This window comes from Rousettus aegyptiacus, unplaced genomic scaffold (assembly GCF_014176215.1).
Source record: "Rousettus aegyptiacus isolate mRouAeg1 unplaced genomic scaffold, mRouAeg1.p scaffold_m13_p_13, whole genome shotgun sequence".
NCBI classification, from domain to species: Eukaryota; Metazoa; Chordata; class Mammalia; order Chiroptera; family Pteropodidae; genus Rousettus; species Rousettus aegyptiacus.
In genome coordinates, this window is record NW_023416288.1 from 39,519,588 (window position 1) to 39,540,984 (window position 21,397).

General features: G+C 47.0%; 1 protein-coding gene across 4 annotated transcripts in view; it reads left to right on the forward strand.

Annotated features, from left to right (window-relative positions):
• Positions 1-21,397, forward strand: part of BMPER (BMP binding endothelial regulator) — a 202,734-nt gene that overhangs the window by 13,598 nt on the left and 167,739 nt on the right. For all 4 annotated transcript variants that reach the window (XM_016160041.2, XM_016160059.2, XM_016160051.2 and 1 more), the window contains exon 3: positions 12,995-13,094. In XM_016160041.2, coding sequence (XP_016015527.1) covers positions 12,995-13,094 — 100 coding nt within the window. The remainder of the gene's footprint in view (positions 1-12,994; positions 13,095-21,397) is intronic.

Consider the following 21,397-nt stretch of genomic DNA (forward strand, 5'->3'; position numbering starts at 1 on the left):
GTGGCGAGCATTTTGCCTTCATTTTTTTCTGTTCTCCCTCCCCCCAGGAGAAAAGCCGCCAGGCAGCTTGTTAAAAATGCAGATTCTGGGGCCCTACTCCAGAGAGTCTGACTCAGTAGTCCTGGCAGAGACCAGAGAATCTTCATTGTTGATAAAACTCTTCCAAGACCTCTATGCAGGGGCCAGATTTTGAAAAACTCTTATGAATGGAGGTAAATGGAAAGGGACGGATACACAAATATAAACACAAATATAGGCACATTACCCAATAAAGCAACATGACAACTAGTGGTTAGGTACAGCTGAAACTCTGTTATTGGTACAAAACGTATAAACAGGTCAACTTTCATTTACATAACATTATGGTAAGGCATTCACAATCATCTCGTACTTGACCATCTTTATTGAAATGCTACTTTTTCTCTTAACATCCTCTCCTCCAGCAAGGCTTCCCCTAGTCACCCGATTGGAATTACTTATTCTTTGAAGCCTTATGTTGGTTACTCATATTATAAATCTTACTCCTACCTACCCTGGAGTTTTATTAATTATTTACATGGCTGTCTCCCCGACTAGACTCTAAGCTTCTCCAGGAATAGCGTCTGATTCTTTTTCACTCAGGGCATCTGCAGCAGCATCTTGCACGCTGTAAGCCTCGACAACTATTTTATGAACAAATGCCGTGTTTGTAAACTGCCACCAGCCTGCACTTCATTTGCTGTAAGCCAGGCTGTGAGGTGGGCTGGGATTTCTCAAGGAACCCAGTCCACAGCTGAGATAGTTAAGGCCGGGCAAAGAAAAACGAGACAAACTCGTATTGCAGGTCAGCCAGGGCTGGGACTATATATAATTCCAGTGTGGGAAGCCTGGCCTATCCTGGGTGGACTCTACTGAGTTATCTTGCAGAGACTGCTTCTTGACCACAGAGGTTGAGAAAGCACCCCGAGGGGGTGAGAGAGAGACCCAGCGAATCGCTTCCCTGGGGATTCTGTTTTTAATAGTCCTTGTGGTTCATTTAGGTAGCATCCTCCCTGGAGCCTTTGGGTGGGGCAGGCTGACCCTCTGGGTTGCTGCCAGCCTTTCTATGTGATGCATCCCCTCGGGGACCCACTCTGTTTCCTGTGCTCTTTCTGCGATGGGCGGCAGCTGCAATGCGAAGCCGATGTGACGTACGTTTGCTGCTGCTTCAGCATGAGCCAACGAGATGGAGCAATGCGGCAGGACAGCCAGGGTTTTATGACCGACTTGCTGGGATCCAGCAGCATCTGCAGGACACAGAGGCGGGCAGTGATGGAGTCGAGGGCCACGCGACGTGGCATTTAGAGATGCCCCCACTCCCGCCCCTTTCTACTTTAAACTCTGCGTTTTCTGTAATGACAATTTGCCTTTTTCATGGCTCACCTTACTCTGCATATCAAATCTGATGGCGGGAAAATTATACAAATACACTGACTGAAAGATGGAAAGTCATTTTCAATGAACAATAATATAATCATAAGAAAATATCTAATATGCAATAGTGATTATAAAATAAAAATTCCTCCTATACAAAACTATAAAAATAAATATTATTTATTACATATTAAATATAAATATTATTATATATTAAAAATAAATATTATTGTTCATGCTTGGTAGTGCAGTAATTGTTTGAAATATAAATTAAAATTCAGCATGCTGGTATTTCATGCCTTACCCAAAACAATATTATCCACATGAAAGACTAGCAAAGCGTATTAATCATTACAATTTCATAGAACAGGAAAACAGTGGCGCGAACAAATCCCCGCGATTGACGTAAAATGAACCGCTGTGCTCGCAATTCCGAACCGCGTGGCCGCACCTGAGTTGGGAGTGCCCTAGGATGCCCTAGGGGATTCCTTTTGGGGGTTGTCACACCCCAAGATGCTGACATGGGTAGGTCAGATTCTGTCTCAGTGAGATAATTATGGCAGAAAGCTTTATTTTAGGCTCATTTGGTGGCTCACACAGCGTCTAACGAGCCGACGCGGTTCGGGTGATGTCAGGGAGTTCGCGGCAGCGGCGCCTGGTTGAGACCGGCCTTTCGTCCTCCGAGCGCCTGGACAGCTCTGTGCGCTGCTCGCGAGGCGCCCGTGATGTGCCGATGCTCTGGCCCCTGCTGGATCCCGCGCTGGTCCAGGGCAGAGGGTAGATCCGATTCGTATTTTCTGTTCCCGCAAAACCCGGCACGGTGCCTGGTCCACAGCGGGGGCTCAAAAATTATTTGTGCAAAAACAGATGCGTGGACTTTTAGTCAGATAGATTTGGATTCTGTGACGCAGAGTTTTAACCTGTAGAAAAATCCAATGTATAGCCAAGATGGCACATTTTCTAAAGGTCATGTGTCTTCTGTTGACACTTTTGTCTTATTTTCGGTGTGAAATCCTTTAAAAAACCAATTATTAAAGGGAATAATCGTGGTTGACTTTCTTTTTTAAAATGGGGCACATGCTATGAACCTCTTTAGCGGCGAGCTTAAGTTGATAATGTTTCGTGGGTAAATAGTCACTCATTTCTTCGTAACACTTGAACAGAGTGGATTATACGCAACATTGGCATTCATGCGATTGTTTAATGAGTTTGAACATGGAAGCTCAGGGATTAAAGTTACATTCTAAAGCTACGAGACAAATCTGCGGCTTCTCCAGTTCTTTCCAGTACCTGCGTGCGGCCCTTGGAAAAACCTTGGTGAAGAGAACGCGCTGCTCACGGCCCCGGTGAGCGAGTCAGGCCACCCTCGCTCGCGGGGCTGCCTTCGGTCGGGGCGTGCTGTCTGAGGCTGCCTGTTCTGTGAACCTGCAGCCGGGTACAGGGCTTCTGTCCCCTCGCTCCCCTGCCCGGCGTTCCCGAGGCTAACGGGACACCCTCTGCAGTCAGCAGCACCAGCGGGACTACAGCCCGGCACGGGGCCCCGCCCAGCGCCCGACGGGTCACGTCGCCCTTACCGTCACCCAGAGGCAGGACGGCGGGAACCGGCCCGAAAGCCTGGCATCCCGGGGGCCCCTTCGAAAGCCTCTGTGATCGCCGGTGGTCAGGGTCAATCGTGCAGATGTCTTTAAAAGTGTCTCACTAGGGACCGGGAAGTTACTCTGTCAAGATGACAGATGGGCCGCCGGCAGTTCCTCCACCCTGCCTGGGGCCTGCGATGTCAGCTCCGTTTCCGTGCCAAGATCAGGTGTTTTTGGAGCTCTCAGTGGCGTGTGGGCTTTCACGGGCAACCTGGGAAAAATCCGTCCCGCTCTGCGGAAAATCCGCTCGGTGGCTCGCTACTGACCTGCAGGAGCATTTGAGGACCCGGTGAGACCCGCCCGGTGTGGGTGGGTGACACAGGAAGGAGACTCGTGCCCATGAGAGGGTGACAGCCCCCCAGGGCCGGCCGCGTGAAGACGTGGTTTGCTGCCGCCAATCTTCCGAGCAGGACGCAAATGAGATCCCAGACATTCGGGTTCCGTGATTTGGGTGCGTTTGCTCGTCTTTGGCAGAGGATCATTTATGTGCACAGTTAAAAGGGTCCACCGAGTTCTCTGTTTCTTGAAATAGCCAGCAAGCCCACCTTCCTACATGGTGGTGAGTCAGGAAAGAGGCGGCCGGAAGACCTCCCGCTGTCCTGGCCGGAAGACCTCCCGCTGTCCTGCTTCAGGCCAGGTCGCAGACTTTCCCGGGGAAGTGTTCTGATTTTATTGTCATTTGCGCCTCCTTAACCCTTACTCTCCTCCCTCCAAGGCCCCAGCCAGCCCGGCTGGCACTTCCATGCTGTGCCTCAGGGACCGGGAAGCCTGGCTGATGGCCCCCGAGCCAGAGATCCTGCTGAGGGTTACAGCGGTCGGTCCCCCATCGTTTTCTCCAGAATTCAGAAGAACTCGCCAGAAAGGCACAGAAATGATCACAGAATTTTATCTCCCTTTTCTGTTTTGTTTTCTCTTTGGGCAGAAGAAGAAGCCGATTCCTTATTTGTCACATGCTGCGGGGCGCCCAGCGGTGTGAAATAATCCAAGAGGTTGGGAGAGGCAGCTGGGCCACGCGGGCAGAGGGGCCACCTCACTTGGCAGGACTCTGTCCCTGTCACTCGCCCCCACCCCGCCCCCCTGTTCACATCTCCTTCCCCTCGGGGGTCTGTGGACTTCCTCTGCATTACCGACTCCATCCCGCATCCCGGCCGTTAAAATCCCTTTCAGTTGGGCAGACGTGGGAATTTGGGCGAAATCGAGGAAAGATGCTGACTTCTACTCCTCTCAGTTCACATACTTGGCTCCTGGCGCCTGGCAGATGGGGATGCAGTTCACCTCCTGGTTTTCCAGGATGCTCTGGACGCCCCAGCACGGTGGCGGAGCCGCATCCGTGACGGGGGCCGTGGCGCCCAGTCGCCCGCCGTTCTGCATTCGGTCCGTCCTGGCTGCATTCACGAGCGCCTGGCCGCAGACCCCTTCCCCATACGATGCACACTGTAATAAAAACCAGGCCGTGCGACTTTCGCTGGGCTACTATTTTTATTTGGCGCTTATTTCTTTTGTGCTCTGCCATCTCTACTGTTTTGGTTGTATTTCGAACTATGATTAAATAGAATGAGGAGCCATTCGACACTGCCCTGTTTAAAATCAGAGCTGTACTTGAGAAGCCGGGACATTCTAATGGCCTGTGTTTCTTTGTTCTTAAAGTTCCTCGAAAAGGCAGGGGAGAAAAAAAAAAAAATCCAGACCTAAATCCTTAAACAGCATAGGATCCAAAACAATCCCTCCAACAAGCTAAAGCCCATTAAAAAGAACTGCAATGTTAGGTAAGTTAAATATAACAAGGGCCTGCTTACTAGTCCCCTGTTGCTTCTGCTGGCACGTGTCATATTTTCAAGGTACAGTATCAGGAGAACACTGTCATTTGGTGATGTATTAGGGCCATATATCATCAGAACATCGTCTTTGTAGAGGGTATGGGCACTAAAAGACACGATTCTGTCCAGACAGAGCGGCGGGGGGTCTTACTTCTTTCCTCCACACCCCCCTGACTTTTTCTTTAATCTCCCTCTGTTTTGTGTTGCAGAGAAGTGAATTTCTTCATGGGATATGACTTGTTGCAAAATAATCGGGGGGCCCCGGTGGGCTTCATAAAGTCTTTTAAATGGCCGGGTTTCAAGGGCAGCTTTGTTCGGAGTTCGCACTGTTCGCTGGGCTAGAGGAGGCTGTGTTTGCCCGGGTCCAGGCCTCCGGGGTGAAGGAGAGCCTAGGCAGAGGAAGAAAGGATAACACTCCCAGATGCAGTGCAATGAATTGCATGATGTTCTTGCAAGATGCTTCAACATTAAGCCTGGCTTAAAAGTATGGCTGTAGGTGGCCGCCAGCCTCCCGGGAGAGACACCCCCTCCGCTCGGATCAAGGAAGAAACGAGAGCATTCGGAGGCTTTGGGTCCAGGTTTTGGTCTGTCTTGCAAATGAGCAGACACTCAACGACTGAGACGTGTTTTGAGTTTTTAAGTCAGAGACTTCACCCGTCTTTCCTACGATGCACCCTTTGTGCTCCTGTGTTCAAAATGAAACCATAAACCACTAAGGTTTATAACGATCTGAAAATGGGGAGTGCTTAACAAAAGCAAACATTTATGTTCTTAGCTGCAAGGAAGACATGGCTTACCTTAGCCTCTAAACCAGGCTGTAGAGAATAGTAATTAAGTCACCCACTCTGAAATCAGCAAGTCCCGGGTTTGGACGTCTGCACCTGGCTAGCTGTGTAAACATGGGCAAGCCAGGTAACCTCTCTGTGCCTCTATTTTCTTACCCATGAAATGGGATTAAATCAGGGCCTTCCTCAGGCTTGTTGTGAGGGTCAAAAAGGACATAACACGTGCTCAGCACAGTCTAGCCAATGATAGATTTTCTATAAACATCAGGTACTATTATCATTAATAATTCAGCCACCTGCCCGAGAGAACTATATGCCACTTCATTGTTTGGTTTGTGATGAATCAATTCTGTGGTGTTGGCTATTGAAGGAATTTGCAAAAGCAGTGGATGTTGGGGCTCAGAAAGTTCTGGAAGTGCTAATTTAGGTTAAAAGCAAGGGTCATTGATACCTCCAGCTTCTTGTCCTGACCTCACTCAATTGGGGAAGAGAAGAGATCTTGGGAAACCATTCTCCTGGTTGAAAAGTTGGGGTCATTTTTTCTATCAAACATACTTTTCTCACCTTAGCAATGCTTTTGTTTGTTTGTTTGTTTTCTCTCCATTTTTTTTTTCAACTTTTATTGAGTTGAAAGTCATGACCTAGCGTTTCTTACTGGTACACGAAGGCTTTGTAGTGGACCAAACTGCCTTATTATTTATTTTTTTTCTCCCCTCTCCCAGCTCTTTCCATGTAAGAGTTATGGGCAAGTCAATTGTACTATAGGTAACAAAGAACAAGCAAGTAAAAGCTTAATTAAAATAATAAATTATCAGTCAAATTCAATACCGCCATTGGCAACCGCTGAGCTATCTCAGCACCCCCCCAGCCTTCCAGTGATTATTTTTTAAGAGATTAAGAGGAGATTTTGTCCAACGGAGACAGGCTGGAGCAGGCACAAGCTCGCGTGCCTCCCCTCCGAGTGGCCATGCTCGCTGGCAAAGCGTCTCCCCCGACCACACGTTCCAGAGAGGGAGTCGCTTTATTTATACTTCCAGTGATTAAAATTGGTGACAAGCAACGCAACCTGCCCTCTCTGGGTCTTTCCCTTCGGCTCTTGCTTACATCTCTGCATTCTAAATCCTTAACGCTCTGAAGTCGGGTCTGTTTACCCGCGTCATGGCCCATCCCTTTGCTGGCACCATCCGCAGGTCACCAGAGAACGGGGCAGGGGACATGGCAGGAGGCCTTCTGTGTCCGACTCGGGTGGCCTGTCTTCCCAGAAAATGTCAGAATAGCTCAACTACGTGCTAACTTATTCCTAACATCTCTACAATCATTGAGGAGCTCACCTAGCACTAATCTGACGCAGCCATAAATTTTAATGCTGTGCCCGAGCAACTCGCCTCCCTGGCTGGCCGCTTAGTCCAGGCTTGGGAACTGGGGTCTGTCCCCAGGTCCACCGCTAGCAAGCTCTTTGAGGGACCTGAGGCACTGCATTGTGTGTCGTTCCTCTGTCTGCAAAGCCTAAGAAACCTGTGAGGATTAATGAAATCACGTCTGCAGAGTTCTTCGGAAGGAAAGTGCTGTGTAAACATGAAGTATTATTCTTCTGTTTATGAGAAGTTTTATAATATCGCCTAGGAGAAATTGTGACCTGTGTTCAAAAGTACCATAAAGCTCCTTTTGGCTCCTCTGGGGCTGGAATTGGGTTACCGTGTGGGTACTTCAAGGAAAAGTTGACCCCCGTGACTTTCTGCTCGGGGAGACTGGAGATTCCGAGGAGAATACACGCGTTCGTATCGGATCCCTTCCTCCATGGCAAACTCGACGCGAGACATCCGTATTCCTAAAACAGATTCCTCTGTGAGCAATTTCGAGACTCTCAAAGAGCGGGACTCTCACTCACTCTTGTGTGTCTGCTCCAAATAAGTTCTTTGATAAAAACAACTTAAGTAAGGGTCAGAGTGTCCTGTTCGTACTCACCGACTAAGATGAACTTCGAAGTGAAATTCTCTTCTGCAGTTCTCACTGGGGGCCAGAAGCGACCGTGATTGTGCGATGGGCTTGCTGTCTTGTTTCCTCCGAGAGCCTGTCAGTGTCTGGAGACACAGATAAGAAGCTCGCGGCGTGACTTCGTTCTCACTCCCGGCACCGAGCTCAAGGGCACGTGCGCCCAGTCTTTGGTCTGACCGCTGGGCACGTCCCCTGCTAAGCTCCTCTCCTTCTCAGAGTCACCGTGCTGGGTGTGCACCCCTGACAGTTAGCCGATGACAGATATTTGCGTTCTGCTAAGGCGATTGCACAGGGCTGTTCCTCAAATAAGACGGCAGGGCCGAAATGACAGGGACGTGCGCGTCCGTGGAGGAGGGTGGGGCAGTCTGGGAGATTTCAGACTCAGGGCAGCGTCCCTTATAGTGCGAATGATCCTCGTGCAGCCTGGCCTGTGGGCTTCGCTCGCATACTGGGTGTTGTTCATTTGGGTAGGGAAGAATATCACAACTCCGTGGCCTTCCTGATCTTCCGAAAAAGCATCTGGCACTTGGAATTTCCTAGTTCGCCAGGTGACAGCTGTTTGCCTCCCAGGCAGGCTTTGCCGTCATAAGAGATGAGGATTGACGGAAAATGCCATCTTTTAGGGAAGGGGCTCATGTGGCCTGCCACCTTTCTAATGTGGCTAAGAGGGTCGGTGGGCAGGACAGCAGGTATTTTCATTTATATTCTCATTTCGAGGGATTCGTGCTGCTGCTTTGGGCTAAATATGCACCATTTGGCAGCTGACTTTTCTCCCCGTTACCTCTCGACATGTCAGCTGCTCTGTTTCCCTCTCCGGCTTTTATCTTATTGTTATTTTGAACATAGAACTAGAAGTCAGGTAAGACTCTCCATATTCCATAAGAGGATTGGGCCTGGAAGAATCTTAGAAAACAGTATCTTCAAGACATGGGTTCGACGTAGAACAAAAGTATCTCAAAAACTTCGTGTGTGTGTTTGTGTGTGTGCGCACGTGCGTGTGTGTGTGTGTGTGTGTGCACGTGTGTGTGTGGGTGCACGCGTGTGTGTGTTTCTGGTTTCTCTGAGGAAAGCAAACAGGAAACGCTCACGGTGGTGATTCGTTATCTTCTCTGTCTCCAGCCCCCACCCCTTCTTCCCCCACATCAACGAGGCATCATTTCCCTCCAAACCAGACACTGAAAAAAATCTTAGGAGGCACTTGCAGATCTAACGGCCAGTTAGTTAGTTACAAAGGCCAGAGAGCCGGGGGACTCCGTGCTGCCATCTAGTGGCGCGTCTTCGATACAGCAAGCTGCTTGCCAGAATCCTGCCTGAACTTGGCCGTGGCGGGAGCTGTGGTTTGGCTTGCATCCTCACCCGGCTTTGTTGCCAGCCGTGCAGACTTCTTTCTTTTTCGCTCCCTGTGCCCCCCTTTCGTTTTCTGCATGTTGGCACTTCATTTCATGTGTCTCCAGAGGCTACATTTCGGGTTTTGATATATTTGCTCTTTTGGAAAGGAGACAGTCATGCAAACAGACGGGTAGATCACAGGCTGCGTGACCCTCGGGAGAGCCGAACATGAGGAGACAGCGACTGAGAATGAAAAATGTGACGAGGCTTGTTACTCGTATACACTGGCCGGGTAGGTATTTTAGGGTGTCCTGACGTTTTCCTCCGGGGCATGTTTGCCACCTTGTCTGCTGCTTAGGTTTGGGGAGACTCAAACCCAAGCTGGAACGTGGGGGAACGTTTGCTCCAGGATGCCAGGCTGCCTTTCAGAGGCGTGGCTCGCACACACACCTGTCGATACCCAAAATGGTGCAGCCTCCTTCTGCCAGAAGATAGCCACTTTGTAGACCTTCCCTGGTGGGTGGCGACACAGCTCCTTGGAGTTATTCTGCTTGTTAGACAGCTGGGGGACATTGTGGAACCAGCAGGAAGGCACCAGTCTCCCTTGGGGCCTCCGGGGCGAACGTCTTCGTTTTGTTCTGGTCTGTGTTCTGAATGCCTGGAAGGTAGCAAAGCTCATTTCAATGTGTGCCTTTGGGGGTCAGGCAGTATTCCAAGTCTGCCTCTTGCATGACCCTGGACACGTTTCTTAACCTCGGTTCCTCATCTGTAAAACGGGGATGAAGTGGAATTTCTTTTCGTGTGTGAAATCATGCATGTTAAATTCTTAGCACAGCGCCTGGTGCACACAAAGTGTCCGGGAAGCGTGCATCAGTGTTTCCCGAACGAAAACGTGAACTGAATGAGCTGTGACCTTGAGTCGGAGCAGAGGACACTTGGTGCACGTGGGAGATGAGGACTCCTGAAGGCGTGGCTTTGTGTGGACCACTTCTCACCAGAGCCGTTGGCTCGAAGACCAGTGTTTTTGTCTCTTGGCAGAATCGGGGAAGGCGGAGTGAGTGGTCTGAATTAACCTGTGCTTGAATTTACTCTGTAGCTGCTGGACCCAATTAAGTGGGTGGAGGAATCAGCCTCTCACCAGTGATTCTCTGTAGTTTTCCTTTCTTTCTTTCTTTGAGGGCCTGGGACCTTAAGCATGTGCTCCGTATCCGTGCCGACCAGACACCAGGGAAAGGATCAGAGATGGCAGCTTCATGCCAACGTGACCCTTGCTGGGATATAAAAAGAATGCCACGTGTTATTAGAAGGGAGGAAAAAGCCCACTAACCTACAGCTGAGGTTTAGGGCCGTTCCCTGTGTGTGCGCACCAAAAAAAATTCCAGATGTGAATCTGCAGACCATCTGGTTGGAATAACTTCGTGCCGGACTGTAATTACAAGCCATTTATTATGAATCTCGGGATCCTGTTGTGGATCCTGACTGGCTCCTGGGTTTCTAATTTAGCAAAGAGTTCCTATATTTAGGACAGTGTGTGTCTTTCTGTTTATCGGAACCCGAAATGCGACTTCACACCCACTCCGACTGCCCGTGGGGCCTTGAATTCCCTGTGTCTGAGGGTCCTTCGCTTCAGAGAAGAGACACACTTGAGGGACGGGGCCTTCCTTAGGCTGCGGCCAGGTTTGCCTAAGGCTCAGGTGACAGACGCTCTGCTTGGGAAGAGCATTCACCCCGCAGCCACGCTGGGGTGGAGGGCGCCAGTGTCGAACTATGGCTGCAGGAATTGCGCTTTGCAAGGCGAAGTCACCCTTCGCAGTGCCAAGGGGCGTATATACCTGGTCACCGTTCCTGATTGTTTTGGCGTCGGTAGGAGGATATTATTAATTTTTAGAAAATATGCTGCTTTCATTTGTATCGTGACCATAAAACTACGTATTGCATTTGTAATACAAGAAAAACTATGAAGGGAAATTGAAGGACTGTGACCCGCAGCGAATCTTGACGCCACCATCCTTATGAAGAAGACAGGGCGAGGGGAGGTGCTTTGGGGCTCAGAGCCGGGACACCGGGGTTCAGACCGCGAGTCGGCTGCGGCAGCCCCCGAGCCCACTGGCCTCGCTGGCCCCACACAGCAGAGGGCGCCAGCCCTGCCTGCACCCTGGATGGCCCGAGGAGCCGAAAACAAAGGTGCCGGCCTGGCCTGGCCCTCAAGGAAATCGGGTGTGAGCCCAGGGCATGGGGAGCAGTGCAGGCCGGGCCACCAGCGCGTGGGGTCGGACTTGCAGCTCAGCGGGAGGGCCCCTGCCTCACAGGACTTTAAGGGGTGAACTAGGTCGGCCCCGCAAGGTCCCTTACCACGTAACAGACACCCAGAAGGGGGACAATTCAGGTGACCACCAATACCATGCACTGAGAGCTAATAACATCAGTATGTTACCACGTTGGCCTCAGGGATCCTTACCTAAAATGATGGTCCCTTTCACTGTGCGTCACCCAGTGGAAAAGTCTGAGCAACTTTGTTCCCCGGCTTCAGCGGCCTCACAGAGCCACAAGGGCAGCGAGTTAACAAGGCCACCTACAGACAGCGCAGTCGCGATGACGAGGCCCCACGTCCCTCGCTCTGCCCCAGTGGTAATCGGTGAGTGGGAGGCAGTGGGGTTCTGGAACTCTCGGAGGCTCTGATCGTTGGAAAGAGGAGGAGACTCGTTTTCAGAATGAGGCCTTGGGAGTATCTTGACGGGGCTCTGGAACCCCTAGGGATTTGGGGGGCAGCTCACAGCTGATGTGTGTTGTCTCAGAACCGCTTTCGGGCTGGAATGTGGTGCATGGACTCTGCTTGGACCCCCAGCTCCTAACACACACATACACGTGCGCACACGCACCCCCTCTCCTTGGTTTTGGACCAGAAATGGTGAGCCCTTTCTTGCAGTCATTACGCCGAAGCGCACTGTGAATCTCTCAGGGTCATTGTCAGAGCTGAGGAGGACTTTCCCCTACATGTATCCCAGGAGGGGTCTGGCCTCATCTCGCGGCGAGAGAGCTGGCCAGCCTCTCCTCTCCGACCTGCCGCAGTCAGCCTCACGGCACAGCGGGGCCTGGGCGTGCGCACGTCTGTGAGTTCTGTGTGACGTCCGGCTCTACCACCGCCGAGCTGTGCCATCTCGGAGAAGTCGATACCGTCTGCGAGCTGCAGATTTCTCATTTCTTCACGGGAGATAATACTTGCCTCACAGAATTTTAAAAGGAACGAAAGCCACAGCACCCCGCATTTAGTAGACGCTTATTAACAAAACCCGCATCTTGTTCAAGTTTTGTGACGTCGTATTTTTGGTTCGTGAGCATCCAGGTACCAGCAGGCGTATACATCCTGTTTGGGTCTTCTCTAAGTCAGTTCGACAGCTAATCTTTCAGGATAAAAGATGCAAATGCTCACCATGCTTTCATTAGCATACGTGCTAATATGATGCAGCTGTCCCGCAGCTATAAAACACTGACGACTGTGTCTCTGCTTGGCACGGGGAACATATTTTCTTTTTCTTTTACTGAGCCGATTCAATACTCGACTTTGTCGTTATTTGAGTTGGAACTTTAGGTTGCCGCGTTTTAATGCACTGTACTATTAAGGATTGTTGGACAGCCGTGTGCAAATATTTTTGTTCTCACGATGCAGTCCTGGCCCAGGTAGCCCAATGGGTAAAATATGATTTACACAAATATTATCGTTCCTGTAGTGTGTACTAAAAGGAAACCTTAGAGCAGAGTGGGAGAAAGCCTCTCTCTGAGCATTTGATTATCTCGGTAACTCGCGAAGAAGGGGCTTTTCATCCTCCCCCATCCGCTGCTGCCATCGAAATGTCTGGTCTTCCTGGATGGACGCTTCTGTTCTGGAGAGAGCCAAATCCTATCTGCTGCCACAGAGTCTTCTTGCCAAGATGAAGGCAAGAGACGGAGAAGGAGGCTGGGGAAACCTCGGCCACGTGCTGGGATTCCGGGGGTTCCGTGTGAAGTCCGTTCCAAATGTCTCTTGTCTCTTTTTGCCTAGAACAAGGAAGTGACCTGTAAGAGAGAGAAATGCCCCGTGCTGTCGAGAGACTGCGCCCTGGCCGTCAAGCAGAGGCGAGCCTGCTGTGAGCAGTGCAAAGGTGATTTATGTCCTGGTGGCCTTCTTGTCTGGCTGTTGATTCAGACATTTTCATTTCTCTTTCTCTCGCCTTTCTCTTTGCTCAACCCTCGGCTGGGGTACAAATGGGTGTTGGGAGCATGGACAATGGACTAGCGGTTACCGGGGGGTAGGGGGTAGGAGGTGGGGGAGGAGGGAGCAGGTAGACAGGGTAAAGGGGGTCAAATATAGGGGAGTTGGGGGAAGGTGAAGTGGGTAGAGGGGATCAAATATATGGTAGCTGAAGGAACCTGGGCTCCAGGTGGTAATCGCAAAATAGAATATGTAGATGCCAAGTTATAATGTACACCTGAAAATTATATAATTGTATTAACCAATGTTACCCCAATTAACTTAAAAAATAGGTACTGGGGGGGGGAAGCTGTGGTGTGTGTGTGTGTGCGTGCGCACATTTGTGTTCCCGTTTGCTTCAATCAGATTGCTCATATCATTCATTCATTCATTCATTCATGGATCAGCATTTGCTAATCCACATGCCAGGTATTTATGGGATGGCATCGATTACCAATTGTTCTTCCCTTTTAGGAAGCCAGAATATTCTTTAAAAAAAAAAATAAGTAAATTATAACTAATTCGTCTCAAGGAAGTGTTTTAGTGTACTTTCCAGATTATTTTATGGTAATAATGGTTATAAATTTTTTTACCCAACTACCTAACAACTGTGTAAAAAGATTAATCTAATTTGAAAAAACTCAAGATCGTTTGATGAAAACAAATGAGATCATTGAGAGTCAAACAGATGGTTTTGGCAGCTTTTCTGTATTTACTTGGACTGGGAATCACCCTTTAATTTGGGGTTCTTTCATGAACAATAATGTATTTGTTATCTGAGTATGTTTCTTATTAGTGGATCACAAACAAATAAGGTGTGTTTCAAACATAGGTCAAATTCCATCCTCTTCTTTCATATAGAACATAAGATATTAATTGTCCTTGATGAAAGATAGAAGAAAATAGTCTTTCATTTATCAAGTGGGCTTTTTCCACAATCTTGTTTTTTATTTCTCTGTGCTATGTCTTGTTTTTCAAATGGTTGTGATTCCACAGGTTTCATTTTAAATAGTTTCACTTCTGTATTTGATTTTAAAGATACCTTATGATGTCTCAGAAAATGAAAGGAAAGAGGCCAAATATAAATATTTCTACACTGGTTTTCGAAATCAGGACAGCCATCCTACGTTCTGATAAATAAGAATTAGGGAGTAAAGCATGCATGGAGGATTTCAACTGGATTGGGCTTATGTATATAGACCAAGTACTGACAAAAGTAAAAGGCAACTCTGAATAATGGTAAAAAATTGAGCACTAGGAATTATAGCTTGCCTTTCACGCAGTTCGAGGTCATGAAATAAGGGGCTTCCTCTCAGTGTTGCTTTGAGAATGACCTAGAAGACACCGTGCCTTTTAAAATATTGCTATGTGGCTGTTTCGAAGGCAGGTAGTAGAGAGAAGGAGGTAGGTCAGCCACTCACCATACTTACCGTATATAAGACTGAGCATTAAAAAAAAAATGTTGAAAAAAAAAAAAAAACCCAATCACACTCTCTTCGTCGATGGAGTAAATTGTCTTATTGTATAAATGTTTTAAGATGGAAAGGCTGAGTTAGCCATGTGTGTGTCAGTCTGTTTGTTTTTAACCAGTTTCTTTTGGCAATTATAACCATGCAGTGCTTGCTGCCCACACAAAAGAGCGACTCTTTCCTCAACTTTTGTTTTCCTTTCTTTTAGTGACAGCCAGATTTGTTGGTAGTCATTGTATACAATGTCCTGGATGCAGTTCACCCAGGTTTCACATCCCAATCAAGGAGCGACCTGCCCCAAGGTTAATGCTCTCTCAGTCATCTGAACTATGCTGTGAACTAGATTCAGAGACTGTTTTGAAACAGACAAACCCCCATCTTTAGGTGTCCATGGGTATTGTTGTATTCGGCCCTGGAGTGGTGGTAGCTGTTATTCTGATGCCACAGATGGGGAAACGCAGGCGCTTCGGGAGGTCAAGTGATGTTTTCCAAGGTCACACAGTAGGGAGAAGTTGCGGGACTCAGATTCCAAAGGCTAATTCTTCCTCCTGCCATCACCAGCCTGTGAGATCAGAAGGAGGGAGGAGAGACCCGGAGGGTTCGGAGGGCTCAGGAGACAGAGGAGTGAGGGAAGTACTGGCTCCAGCTCCGCCTGTGTGAGCCTTGTCTGCTGCATCCCTTCTCCCTCCATGGACTTCGATAGCCTGGGTAGACCAGCAATTTCAAAGGAAGCAGGCGGGCAGCAAAGCTTGTGGAGGTGATGAAGGCAACATCTGGCTTAGGAGGCAGTGGCTTTTCTTACTAACTGACATTTTTTGGGGAGCATCCCGACTTACTTTTCATTTTCTCTTCAGTATCCATGACTGTTTATACTGCAGTAGTATCCCAGGGAGATGAGCTTTAGTTTTTTGTGAGTATTATGTGTTCCTGGTTTCATAAAATATTTTTAATGGACAATGCATCCAGACAATTGAAAGCATACAGAAGCATTTATTGTAAAAGTAAGGCTTCCAGCCACTCTTGACTATATTTATCTTGCAACTTTCCCTGGAGACAACCATTTAGCAGATTTTGGGGGTCCTTCTGGAGCCAACCTTTGCATATTGTGTTGTCCCGAGCACGTAGGAGTCTCTCCTAGCTTTGCTCTTACTGTTTCAATGCTGAGACTCTGACCTATCAGTCAAAACATCTTGCAAAAGTATGTTCCCACCACCGAGCTATTCAATTGCAGTGCCACTACTATATTTACCATGACTTTGAGCTTAAGAGATTCTGCGATGTGTTCTTTGATGAAAATTATCAGTGACTAATGTTATCTACCTAGTCCCAGAAATTTGAAAGGGGGTTCTTAATATGTTTTTAAAGACAAGAAAAAGGAAAAAAAAAAAAAAAAAAGAACGAAAGATTAGATGGGCTTCTTTTTTGCTCTCCTTTTCTTTAACTGAAAAAAGATGTAGACAATGTTATATTTCATGGATCGGTTTCCCATAATATAAACCAGGCTATTTTGGCTTTTAAATGAAAATGACCCTATTTGTTTGAAAAGATTCTGTAAACATTAAAATCATACTCTAAAAAATCTGTTTTCATTATTAAAGCTAGTAAGAAAACTTCAAACAGAAATCCACTTTCCCTGTCAAATTTGTCCCAATTCACTTATTCGGGGCCTCTGCTTTTTAGATTCTGTAGGCTTTTGGAAAGCGGTTTAAGCGGAGAGTTTGTGGTTGCCTTTAAGTTAGAAGATTCGACTTTCAAAACTTGCTACTGACTTGGGGTGCATCAGTTTTCACTTTTCTAACGTGGGCAAGTTGAGAATGTCCCTTATTGTGACAGAGGAAGCTGGTGGCCCTGGTCTCCCTGTTGAGTCATATGCAAAGTGCTGCAATCGGACATGGATCTGGCAGCCATAATAGAACCTGAGAGTCCTCTCCAGTGGCCACCAGCCTGACAGAGCTGCCTGCAGCTACTGATGCCCAGTCTATTTATTTTCTATTGATACATAATGAGTTATGGCAAATTTAGTGGCCTAAAATAACACTCATGTGTTATTAGACAGTTTCCATGGGTTAGGGTTCTGGGCATGGAACCCTAACCCATGGCTGGGTCTCATCTGAGGCTCAAGGCCATCTTCTAAGCTCAGGCATGTCGTTGTTAGTAGAATTTAGTTCCATGTGGCCATAGAATGGCTTGCTTCTTCAAGGCCAGCAGGAGAGCATCTTTCCAACCTCTAGATCCTTTTTAAGGGCTCACCTTTTAGGTCCGGTCCACTCAGGATAACTTCTCTCTTTAATAAATCATATTGATTAGGAATCTTCATTACGCCTGCGAAATCTCTTCATCTTTGCCATGTGACATAACCTAGCCGTGGGAGTGGTGTCCATCACATTCACAGGTCTTGCGCATGCCCAGGGGCAGAGGATTACACGAGGCGGGTATATCAGGCAGTGGACATCTTCAGGACCACCTTAGAGTTCTCCCGACCATACTCTTTGCAGCTCTGGGATGCAAGGCAGGGAGAAGCTTCTGTGGAGCCTGGAGCTTAGAGCTTCTGGATCGCTGCACACAGGAAGCACTAGCGAGCGCACCCCCTTGGCCATGCCCTCTGCCCTGGTTAGGTGGCCCCTGAGCCTCACAAAGTCTGGCTTCTGCTTCTGCTCTAGCCTCTTCTTGTTCCGTATTCCTCCGGGTCGGAGACTTTCTTTCACGTCTCCTAGTGTCTTGCGCTCACTTTCTGCCACGGGGCTCTGCACATACTCTTCCCTCTGCTTGGGCTGCTTTCTACCCTGTCATCTAGTCGACTCTTACCCTCCCTTCACGTCTCACTTTAGATGTAACTTCCTGGCCTCCCCGCTACTCACCATAGAATTAAGGATCTCTCCTTAACACTTGGTACAATTGTGATTTAGTGTTTTGATTTCTGTAACTCCCGCTAATTGGAGTTTCTGTGAGGTCAGAGTCTATAGTATTCTCAGTGAGATCATTGTGCTTGGCACACAGTAGTTATTATACTACGGGAAATGTGTGCTCGTGGAAAAAGGGGAGTAAGTGAAAGGTAGGAAAATTGGGACCAAATTCTAGTCTTCCTAGTTCAATATGTGTCTCATGATGTCAACTACATATCTAGTCTATTACTATTGAGCTTAACACAACTTAACATATCTTAAGTCCTTTTTGGAATTTTGCAAGGTCTAAAAACTTGTTGAGTGAGAATTGTTGGGAGAGAATAAGGGTGGATAAATAGGAATGAAAAATGACTGTCTATAAACTAGTTCCAGCTCCTGATGCTTTACTATTTCTTCACTGAAATTCCATAGAGGTTAAAAAAAATCCTTAAAATCGCCATGGCCCAAGTGTATCTTCACCTGGCAATGGCTGCAGTATGTTTCAGTACTAACAGACATAGCGATAACCTAAATGTAATTTTTAATAGATCTTTCACTATATTTTGCAAAGTTACCACATCATATTACGCAATTATGACTTCGGATTTCCTAGTTACCATCATTTTGATATGATTATCATCTTCCTTTTATAACATTATATAAAACACCTTTAATTTGGCCTTGAGTTTTCTGTAGCTGTTCTTAAAAGTATTCTTTCAATACTTGTAAAAGAATTTAAATTAAAAGTGACTGCCTGTACTTTGCCCACCATGCAGGGTAAGCTGCTCTTCCCTCGAAGATGATTTCTCCCTTCCTGGTTTATATTTCACTATGGGAATGAAATCACGGTGCTGCTTATCATCTCAAAATGTCTTGGAATCTGAATATTTTTATCTCCTCCGAGGCTTCTATTGGCATTGTTTCACCGAGTCGATCAAACTGAGAAAAATAAATCTAGGTATTCCAAGTGGAAAGTTGGAGGGCATCATCAGAAAGTACAGGGAAGAAATGAATTGACACAACCTCCCCGCCCCCCATCTGTCTAAGTTCTCTTTTATTTGCTGCTTAAGTTTGGCAACTGCAAAATCGAAGGTATGTCTGTATGTGTGACTTGTATATGCTTATGAAGATGCATGAATGTACATGCACCTATTTATGATTTTAAAAATGATCATCATGCTGCAATTATAACCCTTCTTATTGGGCTTTGATCAGAGAATAAGCTCAGTCTCTTCAGAGGTTGGCACGTTTTTTTTTTTTTTTTTTTAAAGAACACATGCTTCAGGTTCCCTTTTGGAGAGGTATCTCATCTTGAGGGTGGATGAGCATTCGCCTTAGCATTCTTCTGCGAGTGAGCTTTATGTTTAACAGGACTGATGTGATAATGAAGGTGAACAAAGTACATTGGTATGTCCATGAACTCGAGCGCCTCCTCCACTCAGATGAGCTTATTTACCCCAGAGCCAGCTAATTATGTTTCCAGTAGCTTGGTGGTGAAAGGGCGCAAGATGTTTATCTGCAGACATGCTTGGGCATCCACCAGCTGGTGCTTAACACGTGAGGCAGCCTTCCCATTCCTTGAGAATGTCTGGGCATACCTTTGAGCCATACAGGCAGAGCGATCAGACTTAAAAGTGCACTTTGAGGTTTTGATATTTTAGGTTCTGGGGACTGTGGTCTGGGGACCGGCCAGTGTGATGAGGCTGTGAATACAAGGGTAACAACTTCGGGCCTCTAGAAGCAAGGCCACGTTGAGGTGCCGAGTGCGAAAGCCAGGGTACTATTTTTAGGCACCTGGACAGGGGACTTCTGTGCCTTGGAGGATAGTCATAAAAGCCTTCGGTCGTTTGAAGAATGACGTGCAAGGGCATCAGACTTGAAATTAAATGTGGAATCAACTCCCTACTCTGCCACTTGTAGTGACTTGACCTTTGCCGGGTATAAGTTGAATCATACGATATTTATTGTTTCGTGTCAGGCTTATTTTACCTAACGTAATGCCTTCGAGTTTCATTCATGTTGTAGCATGTGTCATGACTTCCTTCACTTTTAAGGCTGAATAATATTCCATTGTACACGTACGCCATATTCTGTTTCTTCATTCATCAATGGACATTTGGGTTGTTTCCACTGGGCATCTATATTCTTAATTAGCCCCTGGTGGTTCTGGTGTTCAACAGGCTTGGGAGCCACTGGAATAAATATTCTTCCAGTTAAGTTATGAGTTGGTGCGTGCTAGGTTTAGAAGGAGGAAAGCCAGATATAATGTCAAAACTGAGAAGATATGACTACTGGTCTTCTTATGTATGTTATCTAGGTCTATAGAATGAACAGCATGACCCCCGATGCCAATAAAATATCCTAAACTCTAGCCAAATGTTCATGGTATGTTAGGAAGAGAAAAGGTTTCGTAGAACCAATAGCCTCTGAAGTTACAGTAAATAGTTCCAGATACAGTGGTGTGCTGGAGTACTTATCTCCCCAACTCTGTGTCATGACTTGTCAGTAGCTCAAAATTGAACATGATGGGAGGATTTATACCTTGGAAATTGGAACACTCTGCAAAATCCGGGCTTTTCTCTCTCGTAGAGCCGGTTATTAAACATGAACGGCATACCATTGGTTCTATGTCCGGTGTTGGGTGTTTTTCCTTTTTTTTTTAAAAAGCATCACTAACCAAAGACATACAGTTTTAAAAGATAAGCCTCTATGGACAAGTAAAACCCAGAAATCCATGGTTCCTCTGATCTAGGACGTTCAGGAGGTTGATGGAACAGATCTCCCGATGAGCACCTGTCCTTCGACTCCGCGCTGGGGAAGGCGGGGCTCATCTGCTGGTGGACATTTCTCCTCACTCCTCTCCATGGGCGGTGCCACTGGTTGGTGACTGCTTTTCTTGTAAGATATTGGATGGTCTCTTCTACAGCTTCTGCCCATAGGTTAAGGTCTTTTTCCATTTTGTCCTGTTTGTATAGAGGGTGGATTTTTCTCCTCAGTTCCTTCTCTACCCGTGTTTCAAATGTAACAAAGACCTCACTCTGATTTCATGGCATGAGTCAGGTGGGGCCCACACACAGCCTTCCAGAAGACTCTGCAGGTGTGCAGAGCTGTTTAATCGGACACCCTTTCTGCTGGCCATGCAGTTCTAAAACTATCCCAAGCAGCTGAGGCTCAGCTCAAACTTTCTAGAAAAGAGCCCAGGTAAAGGAGGTGGCAGATTAGAGGACAAAGATGGGCTGCAGGAATCTGTAGTTCGTTCTTGGACTGCTCTTTTCAAAATGTTTCTTAAAAATATGGACTTGGTAAACACAGTCAGGCTTCATGCTGACTGTGGGAGAGAAGCTCCTGGATGCCGTGCGCATCAAGTCTGATTTTCCCATATATGTAATTTTAAAAATGGTATAAAAAGGGGTATACTCACCAGGGGTATTTTGTAGACATAGACAAGTTTATTCTAAAATTTATGTAAAGAAGCAAAGGACTTTGAGTAGCTAAAACAAATTTGCAAAACAAGAATAAAAGTGTCAGCCTACCCAATGTCAAGATTTAGAGCTACAGTCATAAAGACAGAGTGGTCTTGGCAGAGGGACAGATACATAGATCAATGAAACAAAATGGAGAACCCGGAAATACACATAGGCCCATCTGATTTTTAATAAAGGAGCCAAGGCAATTCAATAGAAGACTAATCTAGAAGAATCAGATATCCATAAGTAGAAAAATAATGTGATCGAAACCTTATACATTAAACAAAAATTAACTCAAAATTGATAATGGACTTAAATGTGAAACATAAAACTATAAAATATGTATTAAAAGAATGTAGGAGAAAATCTTTGGGACTTAGGGCTGGGCAAAGAGTT